The sequence below is a fragment of the Hesperophylax consimilis genome, chromosome 16 (assembly GCF_061612785.1).
Source record: "Hesperophylax consimilis isolate HC1 chromosome 16, BYU_Hcon_1.0, whole genome shotgun sequence".
NCBI classification, from domain to species: Eukaryota; Metazoa; Arthropoda; class Insecta; order Trichoptera; family Limnephilidae; genus Hesperophylax; species Hesperophylax consimilis.
In genome coordinates this window covers 34,110,207-34,137,105 of record NC_142851.1, presented here as the reverse complement: position 1 = coordinate 34,137,105, position 26,899 = coordinate 34,110,207, and the positions used below count along the sequence as shown (strand labels likewise).

Here is a 26,899-nt window from a genome sequence, read left to right as displayed (position 1 = left end):
TAACATGAAATTTCGTTGTAGGAGACCACCTCGTGGAGTGAATGTTTAGGTACCTAACTAATATTAAGTAGAAACTAGTTCAACATTTGATCCATAACTACTGTTCCATTTCCCGCGCTGTCACCTGGCCGAGTTTCCCGCGCGCCGCAGCAAGCCGGGAGGGCCTCCTCGCGCCGGAGTTAGACTCTTAATAGAGTGTCCTCGGCTCCGCGGCTTTGTGAGACCGGAGTGGTCTTCCCGCACTCATTACTCCATTGATTCAGCGGCCACTCGGCTTAATGTGTTTGCGCTGGCCGCGCGGATCGGAACGAGCCTTCCTTTTTCAAACGGCTGCGGCCATAGGGTTTGCCATAGAAGTTTACCTTTTCAAAGAGTCATCCATAGACCATAGAGTTTTAAACAAGTCTGCCATAGAGGTGGAGGGCGCCATTGACGGGCTGGCTTTTTGAATCGCACTTCGTTTAGCGTGCTGCGAGCTCTTCTAGGATAAGACATAAACACTCATTTGTTCAATTTACCAAGTGAGAACACGAGTGTGTGTGATTGCCCGGACTTCGTGTTCAAGTTGCACACACCTAATATATGTGTACCGTTCTCTGGCAATATTAACGTTTAATTGATTTGGTAATTGCCTAATTTTCGCTCTTAACAAGTATGTTAAGTGCGAAAATTCAACTTCAACTAGACAACATAATCAACATTAATATCGTTGTCCCTCTTATTCAAGATTGTGGTTTTGTAGTCTCTATCGTAATGCAAATGAGTTCTACTACTAACCTAATATACAATAAACACTTTATCTAAAACATGCGAACACCTCAGCACAGGTTCTCTAGTGAGGTGTTCACAAAACTTTACCACGCAGTAAATGATTATTTTACACTCTACTTTTATGCTTTACATTGGGAACATTATGTGTATTACATGCACTGATCACCTATATACCTTTAAACTGATATAGAAATTTAAAAAAATATTCCAATTGTTCCGTCGCTTGATGTGTGTCGTACTCCAGGAATTGGTTTCAAGAGTGTACGCACTGTACCTGCGTTTTGTTCAGTTTTGTTTCTGTTGATTTTAAAAATAGCAGCGATGCAATACGTAGTAATGCAAAATCATGTGTTTTCGGTTTGAAAATTTGGTTACCTAGAAATGTTACAGATGCTTTAATTAAATACTGCGAGTAGAATACATCTTGGCCTTTGAAATAATCGAGTATTTTTAAGATAAGTCTTTTTATAAGCCCAGAAAAAAATAATATATAAGGCCTATGAAAACTGCTTTAAAATTCAAAATCTCTTCTTACGAACCCATTTTCGGTTATGGTTTTATTGTATAATGTGGCGAATTAAGTTATTTATAAAATGATCGAAAAAAAATTTAATATTTGTGCCTGAACATCCACAAAATAAAATAAAAGGCACTTTTTGGCCATGTTTTTTTCTTGCATAAATCAAAACAGATGGATGGTGTTAAGCGGGAATATAAGCCTTATCGCCATCTACGTAAGGTGTGTTATTAATAGCGGCTCGATTCAAAATATTAAATGACTTAGTGCATCGCCTTAAATAGCTTCCTAAACTAATCCGTGTACTGAAAGCGCAAAACTCTCTAAAAAGCTTTAGCGCTATGCAATTTACAATTATTCTCTTTCATCTGGATTTTTTAAATCTCTTGTTCTCAAATCGCACATACCATTTCCTCCCCGATCTTTTAGCTTGGAGACTCCACTGGTCTTTAAAAAAATAGACAAAACGCTAAAATGAATAATTCCACATTTTTTAAATCTTCAGTCTATCTATTTATAAAAAAGATTGTCTGTGGTGGGCGAATTAATGATTTCTAAAAACTCCGCGTAAAGTCCGGGCTACGACGGTGCCTTCAGCTGGCCTTCAATGAGAAAAAAGAGAGTTCAAACTATTGCGGAAGCCGAGTAGGAACTTCTAGTTTTTCGTAATGTTACCCCCATATTCATTGAAATACGATGACAGTCGGGATCACAACCAAAATATTCCCAACGAATTGCAGTTTCAACTTCTCAGGCAATCATTCTCCTCTCCCGGGCAGACGAGTAATAATTTCCTCGGTCCATGTTTGTTTTTCTTTGCGTGACCCCCCTTCGCTCGGTGACTACTCGTGATGAGAGTTTTCCATAGAAACATGCTTAAATAATAGATGCGGATCTCTCCTCGAGCGTCCTTCGTTTTGCCGCGCTCGCCTCCGGACTGACGGGAAGGTTTCTATGGCATAGGGCAGACGATTTGTTTTTTACCGAGACATTCATCTTTATTTGTCGAAAACATGTCTACAGTTTTGTTGCCAATGAGCAACTTGAATGAAGCATATTTGCCATGTAGATCATAAAACACCGATCCTTAATTATATATGCAGCATGTAACAGGACGTAGGTACCTGAAGATTTTAACAAGCGATTACTATGACACAAAAAAATTGAAATGTCATTTAGGTGTCTGACGATATTTTTTTGCAACATTTTTACTCCAAATATGCTTAGTTACACCTTTGTATACGTACAAATTATATACAATAATACTATAAAAACTTAATTATTTAATTTTATGATTTTTTTTTATTGAGAACAAATCATTTCAATATAAAATGTGAATAAGAATCTACGCGAAGACCATTAATTTTGAAAACATTTATGAATCTGAAATTTTAAACATTTATTTTCATTGTTTCAGGTCAAAATCTGGTTCCAGAATCACAGATACAAATGTAAAAGGCAAGCAAAAGAAAAAGCAATGGCGGAACAGAACCAACACAATCAGGTAAAGCTTAATATTAGGTATTTAATTATAATTGATAATCCATCTTTCTCAAAGAATTATATATGCGGGAATTGAACAAAAAAAATTGGCTTTTAAGTAGGTAGGTACTATTACATAAGATATATAAAATCTATGCATTTAAAAAGAAAGGAAGGGTACCTAACTATTCAAACACTTCTTTATTCGAATTTTGAATCTCTATAAAATGATCATCTCTATAGATTGTTTAGTACGGTAGGTACATAATATAAAATAAGGTTCGTGTATATTAGTGTGTAGGTAGGTACCTACCCACAGAACGTTTATGGATTTACCACCGATGCATTATTGTATAGGATACGAGATGACAGGCGAGAGATATAGGAACAAACATATTAAAGGAATGTTTACACAACCGGGAGCTTGTTTTATTATGTGAAAGGGGATCGCTGGGGAATTTGTCAGGATAAACGACCGTGTTATATTATTGGGTAATGCGGTACATTAAATATAGATATATATTCAAGAATATTGTATCAAAAGTAGGATTACGTAAATAAAAAGGAAAATGTGGTAATAAGAATTATTATAGAAAATATAGCATTAATTTCTTCCGATCTTTGGACGAATACTTTGGATTTGTTTCTGAAGTTCTGAGAAGGCCCAAAACGCATCGAACATGCCTAATTACAGAGACAATTGAAATCAACAAAACCCCATTGATATTTAGACGATGACCGGGCTTTTTGCAAAATTTCTGGAAATGATATGTAGATAGTAATTTTCCACTTATTTTGAACATAAAGTGTGCGAAATTTTATCAAGAAGAATCAACATGTTGCTTTAAGAGATGGGAAAATAGGATGGGGATGGATTTTAGAAATCTCACGTGTGCTTCAATCTCACTGTGCAAAATTTCATCAATCTCGAAATAAAACTGTAGATTTGTATAAAAATCAAATCTACACTGTCCACCCATCCACTTTTACATTGGACACAGACAAAGGCATTCTTTTTTATATAAAAAGATAGATAACTTATTGTAAAGCTCATTATATAAATAAAATATTTCCCTTTCAAACTCGACGACAAATTGCCATAGAGGGTTATACAATCTTGTGCGTCCCATCAAATTGCATTCAATTTGACGCTATCCCCTTTTAAGCGATTTGTATGAACGCCCGGGGCAAGTTGTTCGGGAAGAGATAAAATCTATCAAAGTGGGATCATCCCCAAACTAAACCACGCACCCCTTAAATACATGTGCGGTTGGTAAATAAGTACCTTCCTACCCTCATTTGAATGCAGTCGGGATGGTGTTGGTCCTGTCAGCTGGAAGCTGTGAGGATGGGAGATAATCCGCTTAATCGGATAAAATACAATACAAGATCATCGGGAGCTGGTCATTAAGTCTTTAGCAAACGGGTTGTATGTAATGAAGATTACAAGCGTGGTGAAACCATCTTCAAATGCGTACATAATATGATGCGATAATTTTCAATATAATAAAAAAAAAACATTTAACTTACAATGTAAGAGAAGTTTAGTATGTAGTCATACGCTTGCCAGTCACGTAAGTCGATTACTACCAACAATCTAATAGCCATATTTGTTCCAGTCTTCAAGTTCACCGCGGCGAGTGGCAGTCCCCGTGCTGGTGAAGGACGGCAAGCCGTGCTCGGGCGGCGGGTCGGGCGGGGGCGGGGGCGGCGCCGGGTCCCAGGGCGGGCCGCCCTCGCCGCCGCCCTGCGCGCCCGCCTACCCCACGCAGCACCCGCAGCTGGTTCAGCAGTGCAACAACTCGCTCATGGCCAACAGCTCCATCGCCATGGCAGCCGCCTACCGCAACCAGGGGAACTTCATCAACAACTCGCACCAGCAACAATGCTCCGCCTACCTGCCGCTGCAGGGCAGGGCTTGGTAGAAGTTCGGCCAGCTATGTCCTGAGACCATGTTCAAAGAGGAGGTATTCTTCGATTGAGTACCCCTGCGTCGCTGGTTGAAATGTTTTTTCGGAAGAATCGCTGCTTTTAACATGTAATTACACCACTCCGGTTGTGAGTCAGATAACCCAGTATTTGCAAAAAATATTATTACAAGAGAACCATCTGCTCCCTACCGTCTGGAGCCATGTAGGGATTGCAATGTAGGGTATATTTTGAGGCTGCAGGTAGTTGGGAGGGGAAGGAGATTGACGAAGTACCCGGCTAATCAGATCTAGTTTCCAAACACGGCTAAAGCCATTTCAAGCAATATTTCTAACCTGAATGGTGGTCTTACACCGGGGCGATACTGAGAGTATCTTCAACCCTGGACCGTGCAAATATACTATGTATTATTTTAAATAATTAAATTTGCGAAATATCTTAAATTAACTGAGGCTAGAATTTTAAGTAAAAATTAATGTTATCGGACAAGGTTAAAGCGAGTTCAGTTCCGAGAGTCTATAGTCTATATGGATAGATTCCCTATCGTAATAAATGGATTGCAATCTTTAAAGCATAGGCGTTAGATGGTAATGCTGTCCTTGTTATACCGGTATTTCAATGGAAAATGCTACTAAGAACTACAATGTCATTGGTCCCTTCAGCACCGGTGCATAGTCGGTATACACACCAAACGCGCATTCAACATTTGTACACGGTTGCATTTGTTGCATGAGAATAGGTCGTGTCACTCCCTCCTCTCCTAAAAAAGAACCTACACTCAACATCCCCAACAATGACATAGGCCTTGCGGGAAATTATTCTATTCTGGCCTTCTGTATAGTTGCCAAAGTGGCATCTGAAATCACGAAAAATGAAGTTCTTTAATTTCCTATATTTCATAATTTGATACACATATAAATACCTATAGTAGAACATATCCATATTAGATATTTGCTACACATCTTTATAAAAAAAATAATCATTCATTTTGTTTTGATATTTTGGCCAAATCCAAATTTAAGATTGGTATTAAATATGCCGCGCATCAGTCCATGAGAGCCTAACTAATTAGATACCTAACTAATTAACTGACTAACTATCACGCCGTTTCCGCAGGGGTAAGCAGAGATGACTGACGGCCAAACAACTTAGTCTTGGCACACACTCCTTGCCTCATTCACATTCATACATCGTCTCATATATACTCAAGTATATAGTTACACTCTATTCGTTCATTCGCTCTACATGCCCAAACCATTAAAGCTTCATTCAATCTTCATCAAAGCATTTTAACACACATATGCCTCAGGGATCTCATTTCTATAGCATTCAGTCTACTTTCATCCTTCTTCTGCCATCAGAGTACACCGAGAAAACATACCGTTATAAAATATTCATAATTTATTAAGAATCTCTTGAAATCTCTCGTAATCCAGTTAAAAACGGGATTGCATGCCCTTAACGAATGAATTGATAGGTGTTATTTTAATTTTTGGTAAGATACGATGCCGGAATACGTATTCATACGTAAAATCCGAATATTTCCGCATTTCGTAATTGTATATTATTAAGGCGATGCACTACGTCGTGTAATATTTTGAATCAAGCCGCTATCAATAACACACCTTACGTAGATGGCGATAAGGCTTAAATTCCCGTTGAACACCATCCGCCTGTTTTTATTTATGCAAGAAAAAAACAAGGCAAAAAAGTGGCTTTTATTTTATTTTGTGGATGTTCAGGCACAAATATTTAAATGTTTTTCGATCATTTTATAAACTTAATTTTCCACATTATACAATAAAACCATAACCGAAAATGGGTTCGTAAATAGGAAATGTTGAACTTTAAAGCAGTTTTCATGGTCCTAAACATTATTTTTTTCTGGGCTTATTATAAAAAGACTTATCTAAAAAATACTCGATTATTTCAAAGGCCAAGATATATTCTACTCGCAGTATTTAATTAAAGCATCTAAAACATTTCTAGGTGACCAAATTTTCAAACCAAAAACACATGATTTTAAAATACTACGTAGTGCATCGCTTTAAGGCAAATGCAAGGGCATGAACACGTGTTCCGATATGTTAGAAAAGCACTAAAAGTTTATTAAGAAATGGCCTGCAATCCTATTTTAACTGGGTTTTAATAAATAAGTTATTATTATTTTTCTCCTATCTCCAGCACTCCATTGTAGACCGCTAGCATCGCTTCTTTGGACAATGTTTGAGTTCCCTATATTTACCCTTCTTTAAATATCTCTGTTAACCTTTAACTTTACTACTTAAACTTACTTTTGTAAAAAAATGATGCTGTACAAAATTAAGACAACGATTTTGTGCATTCCGTTCTCATTCATCTAGCTTTAAAATATCCACATCATATAGAATATGACCATCAAAGTCTCTGAGAATGGTGTCCAGTTCTAGCAGCATTTGAATACGGTGTCATCTACGATTGTAGTCGCATCACCTCTTCATCTGCCAGTCATCTTCGTTAAGTGGTCCCGTAGTGTTGTGACGGGGGAAATCATAAGTCAAAACTCACAACCATAAGTTACCGGTTACTAATCAACATATTTTCCTCCGAATGACCGGCGCACAAAAGGTTGGGTTTGATTCCTACAGATTGTAATGGAAGAAAACGGGACCTCATTTTGCTTCGGAGTCATCGATGCTGAATTTATACGGTTAAAAATTCATTGGTAACGAATAAAAGGCATGTATGAAAAGCCAGAGATAGCTAATTGCAATTAAAATTAAGACATGCTTAATACAGATGATAAACCATGACATATAACATTATAATCAAATGATTTTAACGACATATATTCGAACAAAAATCGCCTACTTTTTTATTTTATTTATTTAATATTTGAAAAAAAAATTACAAAGTCCTTTTCTGTTTTGGTTTTATTGTACAATGTGACACACTAAGTTCTTAGGAAAATGATCGTACAAGATTTAAATATTTGTGCCTGAACTTCGCAAAATCAAATACAACACGATTTTTGGCGATGTTTTTTTCATCCATAAATCAAATAAATCATAAATATATGAGGCATAAATCGGCCTCATATACCCTCAAAATGTCTCACTGGCTCCAGATGGTTGTGAGCAGTTGGAACTGTCGTGCGGTATATACATAAAAGCGGCATACGAGAATATTACTAAAAATGACAACGTTATGTGAGTCAGAAAACTCGATAATATACATGACAAAAAACGATATGATGATCATAATAATTAAGTACTGGATCCATTATTGTGTAGAAGAATCCCTGTGATTTTATATAGTTTGGCATCATCCGTTTTCCATCGGCAGGTCTTTTATATTCAAACATTTATGTATCTTATTAAAAATTTAATAATACGGAACATTGAACATATCCTTTTAAACTTCACAGTAACTAACTGTTCATGTTTAAATACAACAAAATCCCACTCTCATTCAAAACACAATATTTTAACATTTAAACCTCAAGTAAAAAGTTGGATACACAATATAGGGAGATCAGAAATAGATAATATTCTGACACCAAATACAGACTGAACTGAAACTGAAACCACTCAACTCAACAATGACTACTAAATTTTAATACTATCTAAATGAAATCCTTAGCATTGGAGATCCCAGTGAGGATATCATTATATATATTTGTTACAAAATAAAATAAGATGATAAAACACTTATAATAATGATTAAATTTACTCCTTAATTTAACTTAAACTTGTAATCCGGTTAGAAACGGGATTGCAGACTATTTCCTGATAAAATTTCTAAAAATAAACAATAAGAGAATGTACAATTTCTAGGGTGGAAAATACTCTCAGTATCGCCCAGGTATAAGATCAACATTCAGAATTGAAACGTTGCTTTAAATGGCTTTAGCCGTGTTTGGTGACCAGATCTGAACAGCCAAATACTTCCTTAACTTACTCTTCTCCATCTCCTTCCCCTCACCATCACCTGCAGCCTCAATATGACCAATTGTGGATGCAATAGTCTCACTGGCTCTAGACGGTTGGGACTCTTGAATAATTTCACACAAAAAAATAAGGAGTAGCTGAAATATTATGATTTTTATGAACACGTGTTCCGAAATCGTGAAAATAGATTCGTATTATATTAAAAGTTTATTAAGAAACAAACATTTCAATAGTTAATGTCCTGCAATCCCGTTTTTCACCGCAATACGAATAATTTCTAGAGATTCCTAATAAATAACCAATTTTCAATATTAGTAACTTTTCTCCTTATAGTTCTTGCTATTTACAGCATTAATTTCAGGCAACAATGGTATTATCAAAAAAACTAAATTGAATCACATTTTTATAATGCTTGGTGTAAAAAATTACTACAGTTAAATTATTGTCATTGGATTGGAAAAGAAGCCGGGCTGCAAAGGTTAAAAGCCTGCAAAAGTAATATTCTTCCGAAAAAACATTTCAAAATAAAGCATTGTCTATGGTCATAGCAGCCGAAAAATAATACAAACGGACCCATAACATCAATAAACTAGAATAAGCATAGACATATTGTTAGGAAATATTTACCGTTTACAATAATTAATCAGTTGCATCTTGGAATGAGTGCAAAGTATTGTAAATTACTTGTTATAAATCTTTTTTGGTATCGTTGGTGTCATATAATGCTAATTATTCGAAGCAATCTATCATTTTTATTATAGAGTAGATCCCATCAATGAGGAATTCCAGACTATTATTATATTTTTTACAACATTTAATGATTTCACAGTAAAAATTACATGTTCTTTTTACTCTTAGGCAGCGAGTAAACAGGAGAAAAAACAAAGAGAAACGCCCATAATTCGTGGTTCGGCACGCCGTTTTTTTTCCTGTTTATACGTAGCATGAAGAAAGTAAGAGTGGTTCAATTTGAAGTGCGCCAAAAGATTTTGCATCAGATGTCGTCACATAATGTAGTACAGGATTTGACGTGCGACGGATTTTGAAGTATCACGTGATCAAGTCAGTGCCATCGAGCAACGACAAATTGCAAATGTTGTTTTGTTTGTTGTGTTATTTTACCGCAAGCATATTAAATACGTAGATAATAGGCTAAAAAACTTCACTGTTTAATATTTTAAAATATTAAGCAGTGAAGATTACTTAGCGACAGTACTGACTGCGGAATCTTTGACGTCAGCATTTAGATATGTGGGTTTTAAAAATTGAAAGATTATTAATTGTGCGAATAACCATTAATATTCAAAATCGCCTTTCTTGTTTTATATAAATTTCCGTAATATTTTTCAACGGAATTCTTCGTTGATTTTACAAACTAGTGAAACCTGCGTAAAATACATTTATATAGGACAAATATTTTATAATTATTTGTAATGTTTTTATTTTTGGTGAAACGAAAAATGTACAAAATTAATTTATTTTTAGGACCTAGTTTAAATGAAAATTAAATAATGTATTCGAATGAAACCAAACCTCATTTTTATTAAATAATAAAGTCACATTGGTTAATATTTTTGTCCTTTGACAAATAAAATTGATACATTTTGTTTCGTAGCATTTTGATTCAAGTGGTATTGAAAATAATTTGATTATTTTTATAAAAGAATTTTCCTCTGGTATTTGAATTTATTTCAAAACAATATTTATTTTTGATCGCTTAAGTTTGTCGCGTAGGGCATGTTTTTTAAGAGTTTTGTATAAAATGTACTTAGATAATATTAATATTAGTGTAAGTTAGTTATATTTAATATTTACAAAGTTCGTTAATTTAATAATTCTGTACATAATAATGCGTGTGAAAATATCTCAACGATGTCAAATGCAATAATAACACATTAATATTAGCAATGTATCTTCTCTATCAGAATATATGTAAGTTAGTTGGTTGTCCATGAAGTCAAAAATTATCAGTATGTTATCAAAACAATATTTAAAAAAAAAACATTGTTTCAATTTAATGTTTTATTTTTCCAAAAAAACGCATTTGACTTAGGACCGCTTTCACCAATCAAACTGAGCGAACTCTACATCAAAACATCGATGCAACTGAGGTGAACTTTAATCCATGTATTCGAATTTAAAAGCGTCCACTAAGAGTAGAACTGTCAACGTAGTTTTGCGGGTAGCGACACTTTCAAGTTAAAAAAATTGCATTAAAACGCACAATAAAACACGTTGGTGAAATGGAATTGAATACCTACCTAATCATTAGTTAAGTTTTTCGCTAACGACATTTTTTTACTTAGAGAATGCTAGCAGTCCACAATGGAATGCTGGCACCTACCTTGATGTAGGGCGGTGATGCATGGAACTGGCAGAGGAAGGATGAAAATAAACTGAATGCTGTAGAAATGAGATCCCTGAGGCGTATATGTAGGTAAACCATGTATGATCGTGTGAGAAATGTGGAGATCCGTAAAGAATGAAAGGCTGATTTTAAGCGTAATGTGTAAGATTAAGAAAGAGATGCTCAGATGGTTTGGGCACGCAGAGCAAATGAGCGAAGAAAGAAGTGTAATGAGAATATATGGCGCAAATATGATTGGTAAAAGAACTCGGGGACGCCCGAGGAAGACATGACACGAACAAGTGAACCAGATATTTGAGTCGGGTTATATTGAGAGTCAGAATAATAGAACAGTATGTATCAGACGATGTAAGAATGTGAATGAGGCAAGGAGTGTGTGCTTAGACCGAGTTGTTTGGCGGTCCTTCCTCTCTGCCTACCCCCGCGGAGAACCGGCGTGGTGGTTAGTTAGTTAGTCACAAGGAGAAAAATGAATATTGCTGTTTTATTAAAAACCTCTTAATAACGGGACAGCTGGCCGTTTCCTGGTAAAATGTTAATACTTTGCGAATATATCGGAACACGTGTTCATGCACCTGTGTTTGCCTGATTTTTATGAACACGAGTTCCGACGTTGCGTTATTAAATTCCTTTTTTACTAAAATTTTAACATGAAACCTATCAATTCATTCGTTCAGCGCCTGCAGTACCGTTTGTAACAGTTTTACGAGTAATTTGAAGAGATTTATAATGAATTGGCAATGTATATCAGTAAGTTTTCTCCTTGTAGAGTTCGCTAAGTTGTGATTATTTGTGAAAGCGGTCGTCAGCGATCGTTAAAATTAATATTTATATTATTTTAATATATTTTTTAAATGTTTCAGAAATTCAGTGTTTCCAATTTATCCAATCTAGTGAATAATAGACAATTTTATAAAATCTATCGAAAACCATACATTTTGTAGGTGATCTTAATATAAGTTGTGTTTGTAACGTACAGTGTATTAAATTTACTCGTTCCCGCAGTGATTTTAAATATTTTTAATTATTTTATAAGCAGAATTGTAGAAATTGTACATAAGTAAATGTAATTTAAATAGTTTTTGGGAATGAATATATAAGAAAAATCATGGATTCTATAAAACGTTTTCTAAAAGATTTGCAAAAAGAGTAAAATAAATTCAACTTACCACTGAGAACTCAATTGTAACCTGATTTTTTGTTACTGGAGTTGTTAACGGTAAACGTAACGTACGTTATAATCTATGCGTTCATTGATGGAGTTAATTTAATTATTTTATATATACGCAATATGAATATAGTTGTATCCGTAGAACAACTCAATTCTTTCCAGATAGACATTCAAATACAATATTGTATCGATGATTCAATTCAATATTGTATTTGTACTCGTATGTCTCTCTGTAAAGAATTGTGTTTTATACGAATACAAATATGTATTCATAATATTTTATAATAATATAATTAAATTAACGACATCTATGTATGTTTAAGTTATAACAAACGTTACGTTTAAGCCAACATGACATCGGTACCTTTTTTTATAAAATGTTAAGTGTTACCGTTCAAAAAGGCATTTGATTTTAGTAAAATAAATATCTAAGGTAGGTACCTAATATCTAAGTTCAAGTACCTACTTTATAGAAAAATGAAAATATTAGTTTCTATATATGTACAAATAAATAATAATAATAATATGAATGTCGTACCGGTAAATTTCACATTAAATCTTTCGATTATTGATAGAGTCCATGAATGTGTGTTTTTTAAAGCTGCTAATTACGGTGATTTTCGCAAACAAATGTATAACGATATATTTCTAAGAACTTGGATTTATAATTATTATAATGATCATAATAGAACGATCCCTGAGGGGGTACAAAGGGTGATGGAATCACACCGATAATTAATAAAAACATGTGTTGATTACTTAATTCTTGTTTTCATTTTGACTAGTTCAATGTTTTATTTATTTTATGAGATCCCAATTCCTTGTCAAAATGCAGCCATTGGAAGGAATTAAGGTTAAACGTGACGTTCTTTGCAATCTACGGCGGTAATCGAATTTCCAAGGCGCTAAGACGCTGATAAAACCTATAAAAATAAAAATCATTCAAACATAATTGATTACAGTGATCACCTAATTAGGCGTCTACTGGTTTTACTTGACAAGGGGCGCAAAAATTTACCTAGCGCCGATGATTTGATCCTATATGGTATTTGTATGCCTTTCTCGAAAGAAATGTCATTTTATATAGAAAAAAACTATTTATTCGTATTCATATTGTGTATGTATATGCGCAAACAAATAAGTCGTCCTAATATTGTAAAGCATAACTTGCAAAAAGCGTATTTTAATAAAAAAAATTAAATTACCGCCATCTATATTACGAACGTCACGTTTAAGGCGACGCACTACGTCGTGGAATATTTTAAATTGAGCCGCTATCAATAACACCCCTTACGTAGATGGCGATAAGGTTTAAATTCCCGCTTAACACCATCCGCCTGTTTTGATTTATGCAAGAAAAAAACATGGCCAAAAAGTGCCTTTTATTTTATTTTGTGGATGTTCGTGCATAAATATTTAATTTTTTTAGATCATTTTATAAATAACTTAATTTGCCACATTATACAATAAATTTATAACCGAAAATGGGTTCATAAGTAGGAGATGTTGAACTTTAAAGCAGTTTTCATAGGCCTTATACATTATTTTTTTCTGGGCTTATAATAAGACTTATCTAAAAAATGCTCGATTATTTTAAAGGCCAAGATGTATTCTACTCGCAGTATTTAATTAAAGCATCTGAAACATTTCTAGGCGACAAAATTTTCAAACCAAAAAAACATGATATTGCATTACTACGTATGTGACGCAAGCTTATCGCTGTAAGCAATATCCGACTAATTTATATTTTAATATTTTATATCAACAATATCTGACCATCACGCCGTTCCGCAGATCAGCAAACAACTCGGTCTTGGCACACACTCCTTGCCTCATTCACAATCATACATCGTCTCATACACGGAGAAAAATAAGTGTTACCAATATAATGAAGAATCTCTTGAAATTTATTTATTTAGAATTAACATTTACATACATGAAAGATATTGACAGTCATAATACAATATGAAAAGAAATAAGTTAAAAGATTATCTGTAAGTTAACAAGAAAAAAGAATACACATTCGTACAAAGTTATTTATAAATAAAAAAAATCTGTTTTGCTGTGATCTCATTAAAGCACTGCAAAAAATTTTAAATGTACAAATTTATATTTCAATAGAGGCAAATTAAAAACATCACCTAACATGGCACACGAGTTATCAATAGTGTGTAATCTATTTATGACAGAATTGTACAAACATTAATATATCAAGGATATCCAACTGATAAACTTTTAATGAGTTTTTAAAAATATGAAAATTCGCCTTGATAATATATTATGACGAATTGCGACAGTAGATTTGTATGAACACGTGTTCCGACATTTTGATAATAAATTAATGTTTAATAAAATCAGGAAACCTATTTAGTTAAGGGCCTGCAATGGCGTATTTAACGAGATTACCAATAATTTGAAAGAGGGTCTTAATAAATGTATGAGTTGACATAAATATGGGAATGAAGTAAGGATTGTCTGCCGAAACTGAGTTGTTTGACGGTCCATCCTCTGTGCCAATCCCTGCGCGAAACGATGTGTTGGTTAGTACAGGGTTTTCCAATAAGAGGTGTTATTTTGATATTCAATCGTAAAAGATCAATGGTTTCGTTGCTTGTGTGGCACGTAGCGCCATCTTGTTGAAAGTAAACGTTGTGCAGATCAATACCATCCAATTCCGGCCATAAAAAATCATTAATCATCTCTCGATAGCGCAATCCATTCACTGTAACTGTTGCTCCAGCCTCATTTTCGAAAAAGTAAGGTCCAATGATTCCGCCGGACCATAAACCGCAAAAAACAGTCACACGTTGAAGATAAAGAGGCTTTTCAACAAAAACTCTTGGGTTTTCCGAGCCCCAGATGCGACAATTTTGCTTGTCGACGAAGCCACCTAGGTGGAAATGGGCCTAATTACTCAAGATGATTTGCATTTGATTCACTCAAGTGAATTTTAATAATTTCAATGCGTTGTTGAAGCGTGTATCGTTCCATTTTTATTAATGGTGTAGTTTTTACTTGTCAAATGTTAAAAAATGACAGCTTCAAAAGTAACATTTACCTAAATAACGGGCTATTTAAAATAACACCTCTTATTGGAAAACCCTGTAGTTAGTTAACAAAATAAAAAAAATACAGAAAAGTTCACCAAAAATTTTGAAAAGAAAAAAAGTAAATGATATTAGTTTTATATGAAGAATTCTCTCGTCAAATATGAAATAATGATCTCCCCTTTAGTGATAGGAGGAGTGTATGGAATTAATAGTGATTAAGCTATAACCCGCGCCGGCAACGCACGGGCAAAGTCAGAACAATCGTTGGCTAAGCCATGCGCGTGTCTGCTCCATCCAAATCCCATAATTATTATTTTACCAGCTCCCCCTCGTTGCGAAAGGGAGGAATCGGGGGTTGAGAGGGTTGAGGGGGTTGAGGGGGTGCCAAAGGGGAGGAACAGAGGACAGAACGGAGGAGGCACAATGCCGATAATTATGAGTTTAAATTTAGGAAATTTCAAGAAATTGCAGATAAATTATACATAGGTACTTATATAACATCTTACTTTGTTATCGTGATTATTTTATCGAGCTGACACTCAGCAGGTAGACTCGTGCTCGATGACAATGTATTCTATCAACTTTTGGTGTCAATCACAAGTACACATGTGGACATATACCTACGCATTTCTCTAAAATCGGATGAAATTTACGCAGTTTAATACGAAATAAATGTCGGTTCTACAAAAGGCCAAGTCGGTAACGCGGTTAACTTCGGTCCTTGGGAAAGAAGGTTAAATCCTCGACCAAACCAGTTATTTTTAAAAGTCTATATGTATTATTGATTAAGTTTTAAAAAAAAACTTATTCTTTTACGGGTGTTTTGTATGAATTATTAAAAAAAATAATCTCGTCAAACCTACAGTATTAACGTGAATAAATAAAACAATGCAGTTAAAAATCGTACAGTATAAACAAAAATAAATAATACAACATAGTTTAAAATTCTACAGTATTTACATAAATAAATAATACAACGTAGTTAAAAATCCTACAGTATTAACAAAAATAAATAACACAACATAGTTTAAAATCCTACAGTATTAACAAAAATAAATAATACAACATAGTTAAAAATCCTACAGTATTAACATAAATAAATAATACAACATAGTTTAAAATCCTACAGTATTAACATAAATAAACAATACAACATGGTTAAAAATCAGTTTTTTTGTCGAAGTTTTGTGTTCTATCGTAAATCAGTTGTTTGTAATTTAAATTTAAGCCCATCAAAATGATTTTTTAAATCTTTTCCTTTTACTAAAAAGTAATAACCTTGAAATGTATAATGATTTCATCATATTTCTATAGTAGGCAGGGTAGTAATAGTAAGGTAGTAGTAGGTAATTGATATTAACTCAAAGACAACTCTAAGGCTGGTTTGGTGAAACCATTAACCTCTCCAGACAGTATCAGCCTATCAATGGGAGGGATATATTAATATGTCCGCCACTCCTGTATACACTGATCCCTAGACTCCTACCCAATCCTCATAATTTTTCTTTCCCAGAACTTCGTTTCCTTAAAAAAGACCCTCCGCGCAGCATCCCAAAAGATGACATAGGCTCTGAGGGAAATTATTTTCCTCAGAGCCTCTTGTGTGGGGTTAATGTAAAAAAAAGATTCCACCAAAATAATTAAAACCGGATTCTTTAATGGCCTATTGTTTATAACCATAGGCCATTATCATTTATCTCTCATCCATACCAGATATTTGCCATCAAATTCAGTTTGTTTTGGCATTTTGGTCTTAAACCCAAAATTTTCATGTTTGCTTTTCACTAAAATGCTTTCACCGTTGCGTAAACATTCATAGATAATTTACTTAAATTAGAAGGAGGCGAATGTTGCCATGTGAAACGCAAAGCTCCGTTTAAACTCATTCGGTAAGTAGGTACCTACCTGTAATACTTATTGTCTATTCTCCTACTTATTAGAGAAAAGGTATTAATAATGAGGGAGGGTGGTAACGCCAGGTTAATCCCCACTTGAAAAACAAACCGTCGATTTGCGATGCGCCGCTAATCGCATGTTATTGAATATCCCTCCCCTTTGGTATCTAACCGTAGTGTTGCCACTTTATTGTTTGGAATTAATCTTTTTTGTTGACTGGCAACACACGATGACGTGATGGGATTAAGCTGTCACTCCAGCCCGCCTAAGCAAAGCATTTTTATTAGGAGTCTGGGGGAACTAAGCCGAAATAAATTGTGGGTTCAAATGGTATCAAAGGAAATATTGTTGTTCTTTGCAGAGATTGGTACGAGATGGTTTACTCACCTGGAATACGGATCGATTTATTTTTGATATGTGACAAGATTCCCAACTGTCCTCATTGTGGAACGTTGAGAAGAAAAAGGAAGCAACCACCATGACAGAGCCGAGAGCATCTAGTCTAGATCTGAGAGGTTGTGGGATCAATTCCGAGTATCGGCAGCAAAACGACTCCAATTAAAAAGATTTTTTTGAAGTGAAACTTCTTTAGGCGCGTAATGAATTTTCGGGGACGGAGTAAAACCGAGTCAGGATCGACACGAAAATGCGGGTACCCCCACCACCGCTCACCGTTCACTGTCCCTCTCTCACCATATGCGCTTGTTGAGGTGGGGGAGCCGCTCACGAACGTTCTCTCCCGACACGGGACAACAATCGATGCAGTTTTTGCACGATTCATTAAGGATTTAAGTGCTCATGTATATATCTCGCACTTTAGTTACCATAACCCAATTATCACGACATTAGGAAATGATATTCATGAAATTGACAATGAAAATGGCACATGATTGGTAAATTGTCATTGTAATTTCTTTGTAATTTTTAATTGTAATATTGTTATTTATGTAATATTGTATACTTGTGAATAAATTGAAAATTTTTGGAACTATACATTAATCGAACGTCATTCATCTATAAGAAAATATTAGAAAAAGCAAATCCATGCTTCGTCGTTGAATTATTTAACCTCTAATTTTCAAACTAACCTAAGAGAGAAAATAGAGATGATGAAATGAAAATAGAGAGAGAGGAATACTAGAAGTTTCACTTCTGTCTTGCGTAGGCTTGACACACCCACTTTTTTTTTTATTGGAAAAACTGTTCTTTTAACTTTTTTATATCGGTTATGAGGTTGTCCCGGAAAGACAGAGATCCTGGGTTCGATTCCCAGTTGAGACCGTTATCTTTTTAGTTTTCTGTGTCTTGTTCTGTTTCATGTTTCGCTTAGATTTATTAGTATTATCTTATTCAATACTAATTCAAATATTGTCTTTCGCATACGTTTACGTAAAATGACGACAGAAAGTATAAAATTAATACAAGCTCTAGAAGGAGATGCAAGTACATAATATCATATTATATAAGTATAAGTAGACGTAGGTTAAATTAATATTAATTTAAAAGATATGATATTATAGCCTTCTTGTTCCTTCCGTGCAGTTAAATAAATCCTCCACATCTGCGTACCTATTACTAACTTCATGTAATGTAGATACAACATCAGCAAATTTTCGTGTATATAAACACATTTTATGGTACCTATGTATCTATACCTGACTAAAAAAAGTCATGAAAAATAATTGTCCTTCAGATTATTATATTTGGAATAATTTTTTAATTTGCGAAAAGATTACCTAAAATATGTGATTTATAATTAAGTTAGGTACATAAAATATGAGATTTATTATCAGGTTACATAAAATATGTCATTTATAATTAAGTTACATAAAATATGTCATTTATAATAAAGTTTCATAAAATATGTGATTTATATCTAAGCAGGTAGGTATTTAAGTACCAATTTACATGAAATATGTGATTTATAACTAAGCAGGTGGGTATTTAAGTACCAACTTACATAAAATATGTGATTTATAATAAAGCAGGTAGGTATTTAAGTACTAACTTACATAAAATATGTGATTTATAACATAAGCAGATAGGTATTTAAGTACCGAAATACAAATCTTAAAAAAATGATTTCAATTTATGAAATAAGAAGGTTTTTGGACGCTCTGTCTACTGTTTACAGAACTACGAGTTTCATGGTTTTGTCAAGCGCGATGATATGGGGTGATATTTCCCTTGATTGACGGTATTAATATTAAATGTGAGTGGATCACCCTTTACACGCGAAACATTTGAACACAAATCCTATAATATAATATAATATTTCCACGATGTATCCTTTCCAATTACGACAATGATGTATACAATATTTCAAGTATTCCAGTCGAAAGCTCTCACTGCTCCAACGGGTGCTTTCGAAAGAGTGGCACATTTTATATTCATGTCATCGTGCTAACGACATGAACACATTTTTGCTATTAAAGTTAACTGTGTAATTAACAGTAACTACCTTTTACATTACATGCATTTATCAACCAATGAATTTAGTCCCCGCATTCTGAATTTCTACCGATTTGTAACATACTTCTCTTGAACACTTTATGTTTTTAAGTTCTAATATATGTATAATAATATTTTTAAGACAATATCTATAAATTTGTAGAGCCGAAATTGTAATTATATGAAATTACCTCGATATAAACACAATCGCAAAGTGTGCCCGAAAATTATTGAAAACAATTAATGTTCTTTTATTTAACTATCCCGCAGCCAAGTGGGGGAATAGGCAGTACCCAAAATTACTATCCTACTTATATTAGCTTAAATACTTGACATCTTTTTAGTATTTTACGTATTTCTAGGCAAATACATAAGTTACCATTAACAATTGACTGAATAATTGCGATTTCTATAGTTTAAAAGCCCATAAGACAGAAAATTGCATGGGGTCGTCGGAAAACCCACTTGGTTACAGACGTTTTGTTTGGCATCTTGGCCTGTCAAGAGTTAAAAAGAGGTATAAAAAAAAAATTTTAGTGTACTTTAAATGCAACTTGGCATTTGTCGAGAGATTTTGCTCTGTTTCAAACTTGTCTATAATAATGATTCGATTATTTGTATAGCGCCGTTTTCATGAGAATATCACCTCAAGGGCGCTTAAGTATATATGTATTTATGATTTTGTATATATAATACATACTTAAATGCCCTTGAGGTGATATTCTCCCGAAAACGGCGCTATATATATTATTTCACCTTGCCATAGGTCTCCCGAAGTGTGACGTAACAGGGGTTGTGCGGTGTTGTTTTATTCAAGTCTTGGTGGCGGATACGTGGTGGGCCGGATCGTGAGAGGCCTGTTGAGGGTCTCAGAGCTTAAAGGGTCACCTTTAAGCTCTCCAACCGGACTCTCTCACCGCAGACGAAGGGTTAGATTTGTAGTATTCGTACGTCACTCCTGTATCCTGATATTCCAACACTACCCTCATTCATTTTTCGTCCCAGAACCTCCTCTCTTTTATTTCCTTAAAAGGCCCTCCTCAAGACGACACAGGAGGCCCCGAGGAAAATAATTCTCTTTAGGGCCTCCTGTGTGGAGCTAATGTGAAAACTAAGTTTAAGTTGATAAAAGCATTTTTTAACATTTTTACTGAAAATTTTGATACGGCGTTATTTGATATGAAATAAAAATACAAAAAATCCCACAAAGGCAAAGCTTGTGCGTGGGTTATATTATACAGGGTGTATCGGCACTAACCCGACAAACTTTAACCAGCTATTCCTTAGCGCATTTGGAGTAAAAAATGTTATGGGCACTTTGCTGTCCGGTAGCATTTTTTTTCAATTAAAAACAAAAAAAAATAAAATTTCCACACTACATCACTGTCATTGGCATTGCGTTTCGTATTCAACAGCTGTTATAAGCAAGTATGTCAAAAAGCGTCTTCGCTCTTTCGCACACACTAAATAATAATAGTTAAAAATGAGACGAATGGTGCCGTGCCATTTCGTTGTAATAGTAAGTGTGCGCCAATATAGGTAGGTACACACGTGCATTATTCAACGGAATTCGAATAAAATATTTGCCAGATGGGTTTTCAAACTTTGACAAAGTATAAAACAGTGGTGACATGTGGTGAAAATATGAATGATAAATTTTTTATTAAAAAAAAACGTTACCGGACAGCAAAGTGCACATAAGATTTTTTACTCCAAATATGCTAAGGAATAGCTGGTTAAAGTTTGTCGGGTACGTGCCGATACACCCTGTATATTAATAGTAGATTTTCATAACATTTCTTTGGTTTAAGTATTAAGCATTGTATTAAAGTGCGTTCAATCTGAAGTGTATTACACCAATATCAATCAGTTTGATAATGCCTTCGGAGGGCGAAACTGCTGTCACGCGTAATAATAATAACGCACCAGAACTTGTTTAGTAATAAACTGTTTTTTTTTTAAATTTCATAAAGAAAAAACAAAAATTAAAAAGGAGTTAATAAAACTTGAGGAGTTAATAAAGGTTTCTACCTAAACGATTTTTGACAATATTATTGGTTGCGTCATCCCATGTTCTTCCTGAACTGTTATTGCAGAATTGTCAGCAAACGATAATATTTTACCAGGAATATCCATCTAATAATAATTTTTATATATACTAGAAAGAGTAGAGGTCTTAAAACACTTCCTTGTGGGACATCATGTTTAACAAGACCAAAATTACTCAAGCATTCTCCAATTTTAGTGCATTGTTGACGATTTAGTATGTAGTTTTGAAGTAGCATGTGAGACTTACTTTTAATTTAAGCGTTGGAAAGTATCTTTAAAAGGGTTCTACGATCAACGTTGTCAAAGGCTTTTAAGTCTAGAAGAATTGATTCGTTTATCACATTCAATTAATACATTCTGTTCCATCGATTGCTGCATTTGTTTGACTGCACCGTTACAAATAGACCCACCCGAGTCGCAATCAAATAAAGTTTATATAATTAAATACCAAACAGCCAGCAGTCAGGTAGGGCCCGGTATGTTTGACGAGGCTAAACCGTTTTGCCCTAGAGGGGGGCTACCCTGGCAACACCCACCCCGCCAAAGGGAAGTATTTTGATCCCTAAATTCGGGGAATTACCTAAAAGGCGTTCCCTTGGCAACCGGGAAAGTTTGGATCTACCCATCTCTGATTTATACGAGCTGTAGTAATCCCTTTATATGTATTATATTGCTAAACATGTTGCCATCATTTTGTAGTATTGAAATTAATGTGTGAAATATGGAAGAGTTTTATTTTGTAATACATTCAAATGTTGCATAAAATTTATTTATCTAATACTAGCTAAAGTCTACGGCGTTGCCCGTGCTTCGTGTAGAGTTTTTTGAAATCGGATGTAAGAAGTAATTTTCTTCTTATTTTGAATGTCAGGTACGTAAAATTTCATCAATAAGTATCAAAATACCGATTTTAGGGGTGGGATAAGGGAATGGGGTGGTGTTTTCAAAATCTTCAAGACAATCTTTTTCTTCTTGTTTTTAAGGCTATGTGTGCAATTTTCTTTCAGTCTCAGAATAAAACTGCATAGTACAATTAGATAATTATAATTACATACCAAACATAATAAGTAAAATTAAATATTATACACGTTTTTCAAGAATTATCCAAAAATACATACACTCACATAGAAATGTGTGTTTTCATATTCGAATATATTATGTCTGTGAAAAAAAAATTAACTTTCTACCACAACACATAAATACCTGACACTTAATCACAAACACGTTAACACCTCAGCACAGGTTTTCCTAGTGAGGTGTTCACGTAACATACAATATCACCCACACACAGTTTTACCTTTATCAACCTATTTCCTTTATTTTTTTGTACCTTGTATTTTTTTCTGTACAAATGATAACTGTAAACCACTGTAATCATTTGTAAAATGTGTATTCAAGAATAGACATAAATATATAAATAAAAATTATCAAAATTATAATTCCTAAACTGTACTCCACTATCTTCTTGTTTATGTTGTTTAAGGCCCCGTAGTAAGCATCCAAAGATGGTTTGAAAGGGAGATATGTGTAAATACCAACGTTAAAGGGAGTGCGCTAATTTAAAAAAAAACGATAATAATTAAGCAAAAATGGTGAAAATATTTAATAAAACACGACTCGTTTGAAATAGAGAAAAAATCTCTCGACAAATGCTTTAGTTGCATTTAAAGACACACTGTGAATTTTTCATGCCTTTGACATAACAAAACGTGTTTTTAAAAATTTTCGCAGCTTATTTTGCGATTTTTTTTTGTCGCATTAATTTCATGTAATTAACGTTTCGGAATAACAAATTTATAGATATTATGTTAAAAACAACATATATATATTTTTTTGCTTAAAAACTTAAAGAGAAACTTGTTATAAATTGGTAGAAATTCGGTATGCAGGGGCTTGAGGAACGGCTGCGTGGTCTTTTTACTCAATAGGATTAGAGGTCATAATAACCCAAGTAAACTGAAAAATTATTTTTTTGATCTAAATGTTTAACGATTTTCTAGTAGAGAAATTACTAGTGTGCTATTTTATTTATTTGTATTTTAAATATTGAAATAGAGGCCATTAAAAGAATCAATTAGCGTGATTTTAGAGACAACTTATGGAATTCTTTTGCGAGTTAATTGTTATTATTAACAAAATAATTTACAGAGTTCATATAATGATAAATAAAATTAAAATTAAAAATTCGTAAAAACGGCGTTTTTTTTTGTGGAAAATTTAATTTATACCCAACAAATTTGTGTTATAACGTAAATCGGTCGTTTGTGATTTTAATTTAGGACCATGATTTTTTTCAAATCACCTTTATTTTTATATAATCATATTAGTAGAGTTAACAGAAAATTTTATTGCAGCCGTTCCCCTTAATACCGTTCAAGAGTCCCAACTGCTCTCAACAGTCTACAGGCATTGAGAATATGTCATCTTCAATGGGGAATTTTGTGAGGCTGAAGATAGTGGGGAGGAGAAGAAGATAGGGGAAAGGAAGGTGGAGAAGTACCTGGTTGTTCAGATCACCGTTACCAAATACGGCACTCCGAGATTTGAGCCTGCAACCTCCGGATTCGCAGCGAGAGACCAGACCCAAACCAGTCTCTCCCGATCTGGCACACCACGCATCTGGTGGGTAGGCGCATTCTGAACACACTTCACCCGGTAAACCACCACTTGGGGTGACCTGACATATGGCAGAGATCCAATAAATGGTTCCCGAGGTGACTGTTCCAAAACCCGCCTCAATTGTAAAATACTGTATAATTGTGACTATTCGTATGTAAAAGCCCCTAAAACGAGCGATAATAAATAAATACTTTTGTCACATATTATTGTAGTTTTGCAGTACAATGTTACAATTACTCCATTTTTTGACAATTTGAATGATAAATAAACGAAATTTGTGTCAATCTTCCTTCTTTTAAAATGTCCCTTGCCGAACCAGCACGAAAAGTAAAAAAAATCGGGTAAAACTGACGACTGCTTTAAATATGATAATTATTCTCATCGTCATTCAAATAGGGGATGCAAAAATGCCTTGGCAAGTACTTCCTCACTCGGCTCGGGTCGGGCGCATTAAATTCTGCACGGAAGTATAAAATAATGAACAGGTAATGAAGGGGAACTCGAGCCAGCATATAAAATACGCCTATGACGTAATGTTCCCAGGAATAAATAAAAATGTGCGTCCTGCTTTTTGCACCTTTAGACCTCGCACGAGTACCAAGAGAGGTTTTTTTTATCACGTATTATATACTAGCTGAAGTGTTCCCTGGGTGATACGGAGAAAAAATACTAATATTAAATATTGCTAATTTATTAATAATCTCTTCGAATTATTATTAATCCAGTTAAAAACGAGATTGCAGCCCCTTAACGAATGAATTGGTAAGTTTCCTGATAACCTTTAAGTATAACACGAATGTATTATCACGATGTTGGAACACGTGTTCATTAAAATCATTATATTTTATCATATTATCAGAGCAAATAAATACAGTTGCGTGAAGACGTGTTCCGATACATTAGCAATCCCGTTATTAACCGGATTTTAATAAATCAGTAATACTGATTTTTCTCCATGCGTGTATGAATGGTTTGTAGTTGAGGTTGTGAATTATTATCGTATTTGGTGACCAGATCCGAATAGGTAAGTACTTCCGCACTTTCCTCTTTACCATCTCCTTCCTTTTCCCACTAGCTTCAGCCTCACAACATATCCCAATTGGGGGCAACAGCATTTACTCACTTGCTCCAAACGGTTGTGAGCAGTTGGGACTTTTGAGTGGTATTCACATAAAAAGGTGGAAATGATATAATTGTCAAGAATTGAAAACTTAATTTTATGAATGATTTTCTTGTTCTTGTCATCTTTCTGGGTCTGCCTCGAGTTTATCTCACTCTATCGTATTTCCCTTTAAAAAAATAAACGCCATAAATATTTTTTGTTAATTTTGCAGTAGTTTTTTTATAATTTTTTTCTTGCCACAAAATAATTATTGATTGTAACACTTGGTATCTTATTATGCAGGAAAATGTCAAACAATAGTCTGTATATAACTGTTTATTGATAATTCAATCACAAATTTACGTAACTAGTAGTTCGCTATATTTGTCTTCTATATTGCTCGTTCGACGGAAGTAGTGTTGCCTTTGCAACTGGAAAACCTTCCTCATTTTATATTTCTGCCAGGCTGCTAATTGAGCCGCATTACTGGCCACCTATAAATAAATGGGCGTTAAACTATTTAAAGTCTATGGACACAATATTTCTTATTTTAATATTCTTAACTGTGATGTATGGTAAAAAGTTTGGTATTCAAGCGATAGATGGCACCAGTCAGAAAGCTTACTCCAGAGTCCGACAGATGTCGCTAGAGTGTAGCAATTGCCTGTGGGGTATCCTTGTCAGACTTCAAGCTTGCAGAAACAGAGAATTACCAACCCTCGGGTAATGAACAGTATAGTAAAATCCAGACTTATATTTATTGTAACGTAAATACACGATATTTTTGTAAAGAACCTTTTACTTAATCAAGAGTTCCCAACACACTAAATCTGCAAGTAAAGGCAGAGATATAACATTAACATAGTAGGTACCTATATAAAAAAAGTTTTCAGGTTACTTAAAGAGCAATTAAATATACCTAGTAATTTAGAAAAAAGTTTATTCAATAGCACCATTCCTCTTGGCATGCTACGCTATTCTAGAACATCTGTTCTGCTGTGTACAAATTTAAATAATTTTCGGAATTTTTGTTCAAAAATCGTACCCCTGTGGTCTATTTCAAGTGTTTTTGTTTATTCTATTTTAACACATAGAAAACATATTTAGGTAGATAAAGTCTAATCAAATCCTTGTATCTACTGTTGTACCGTCCAACATAGAATTTACTTTTCATCTCCTAAACACACTCATTAAGGAGCATAAAAATATATTATTAAAATAAATGCCGGAATTATTAATGACTTTTACACATATTCCAAGTATGTTCACTGTGTGCAAAATGTATCTGAATTTCTCTAATAAACTATAAATAGTATTAATCTCAAATGACCTCCCAGTTAAGCACAGTCCTGTTTATTATCTGCCTGAACAGAATACAAAAAATAATAATATATGTCATCCTTCGAGAGAGTCCGTCTCTCCCGATCTGGCACGCTACGCAGTAGGCGGGCAAATGTATCCGCCGCCAAGACCTAGAAAAACCTACCCCCATGAATCCGGGCACTTGTGCTCGTCATCAAACGTAGCAAACCATTTTGTGTTACGTATGGCAAGTGTGTTGGTAA

General features: G+C 34.2%; 1 protein-coding gene across 1 annotated transcript in view; it reads left to right on the top strand.

The window, feature by feature from the left end:
• Positions 1 to 4,695, top strand: part of LOC149417100 (thyroid transcription factor 1-like) — an 81,902-nt gene extending 77,207 nt beyond the window's left edge. The window contains exons 5-6 of the mRNA XM_089641378.1: positions 2,706 to 2,792; positions 4,390 to 4,695. Of these exons, the coding sequence (XP_089497504.1) occupies positions 2,706 to 2,792; positions 4,390 to 4,695 (393 nt within the window). The remainder of the gene's footprint in view (positions 1 to 2,705; positions 2,793 to 4,389) is intronic.
• Positions 4,696 to 26,899: the final 22,204 nt, after the last annotated feature.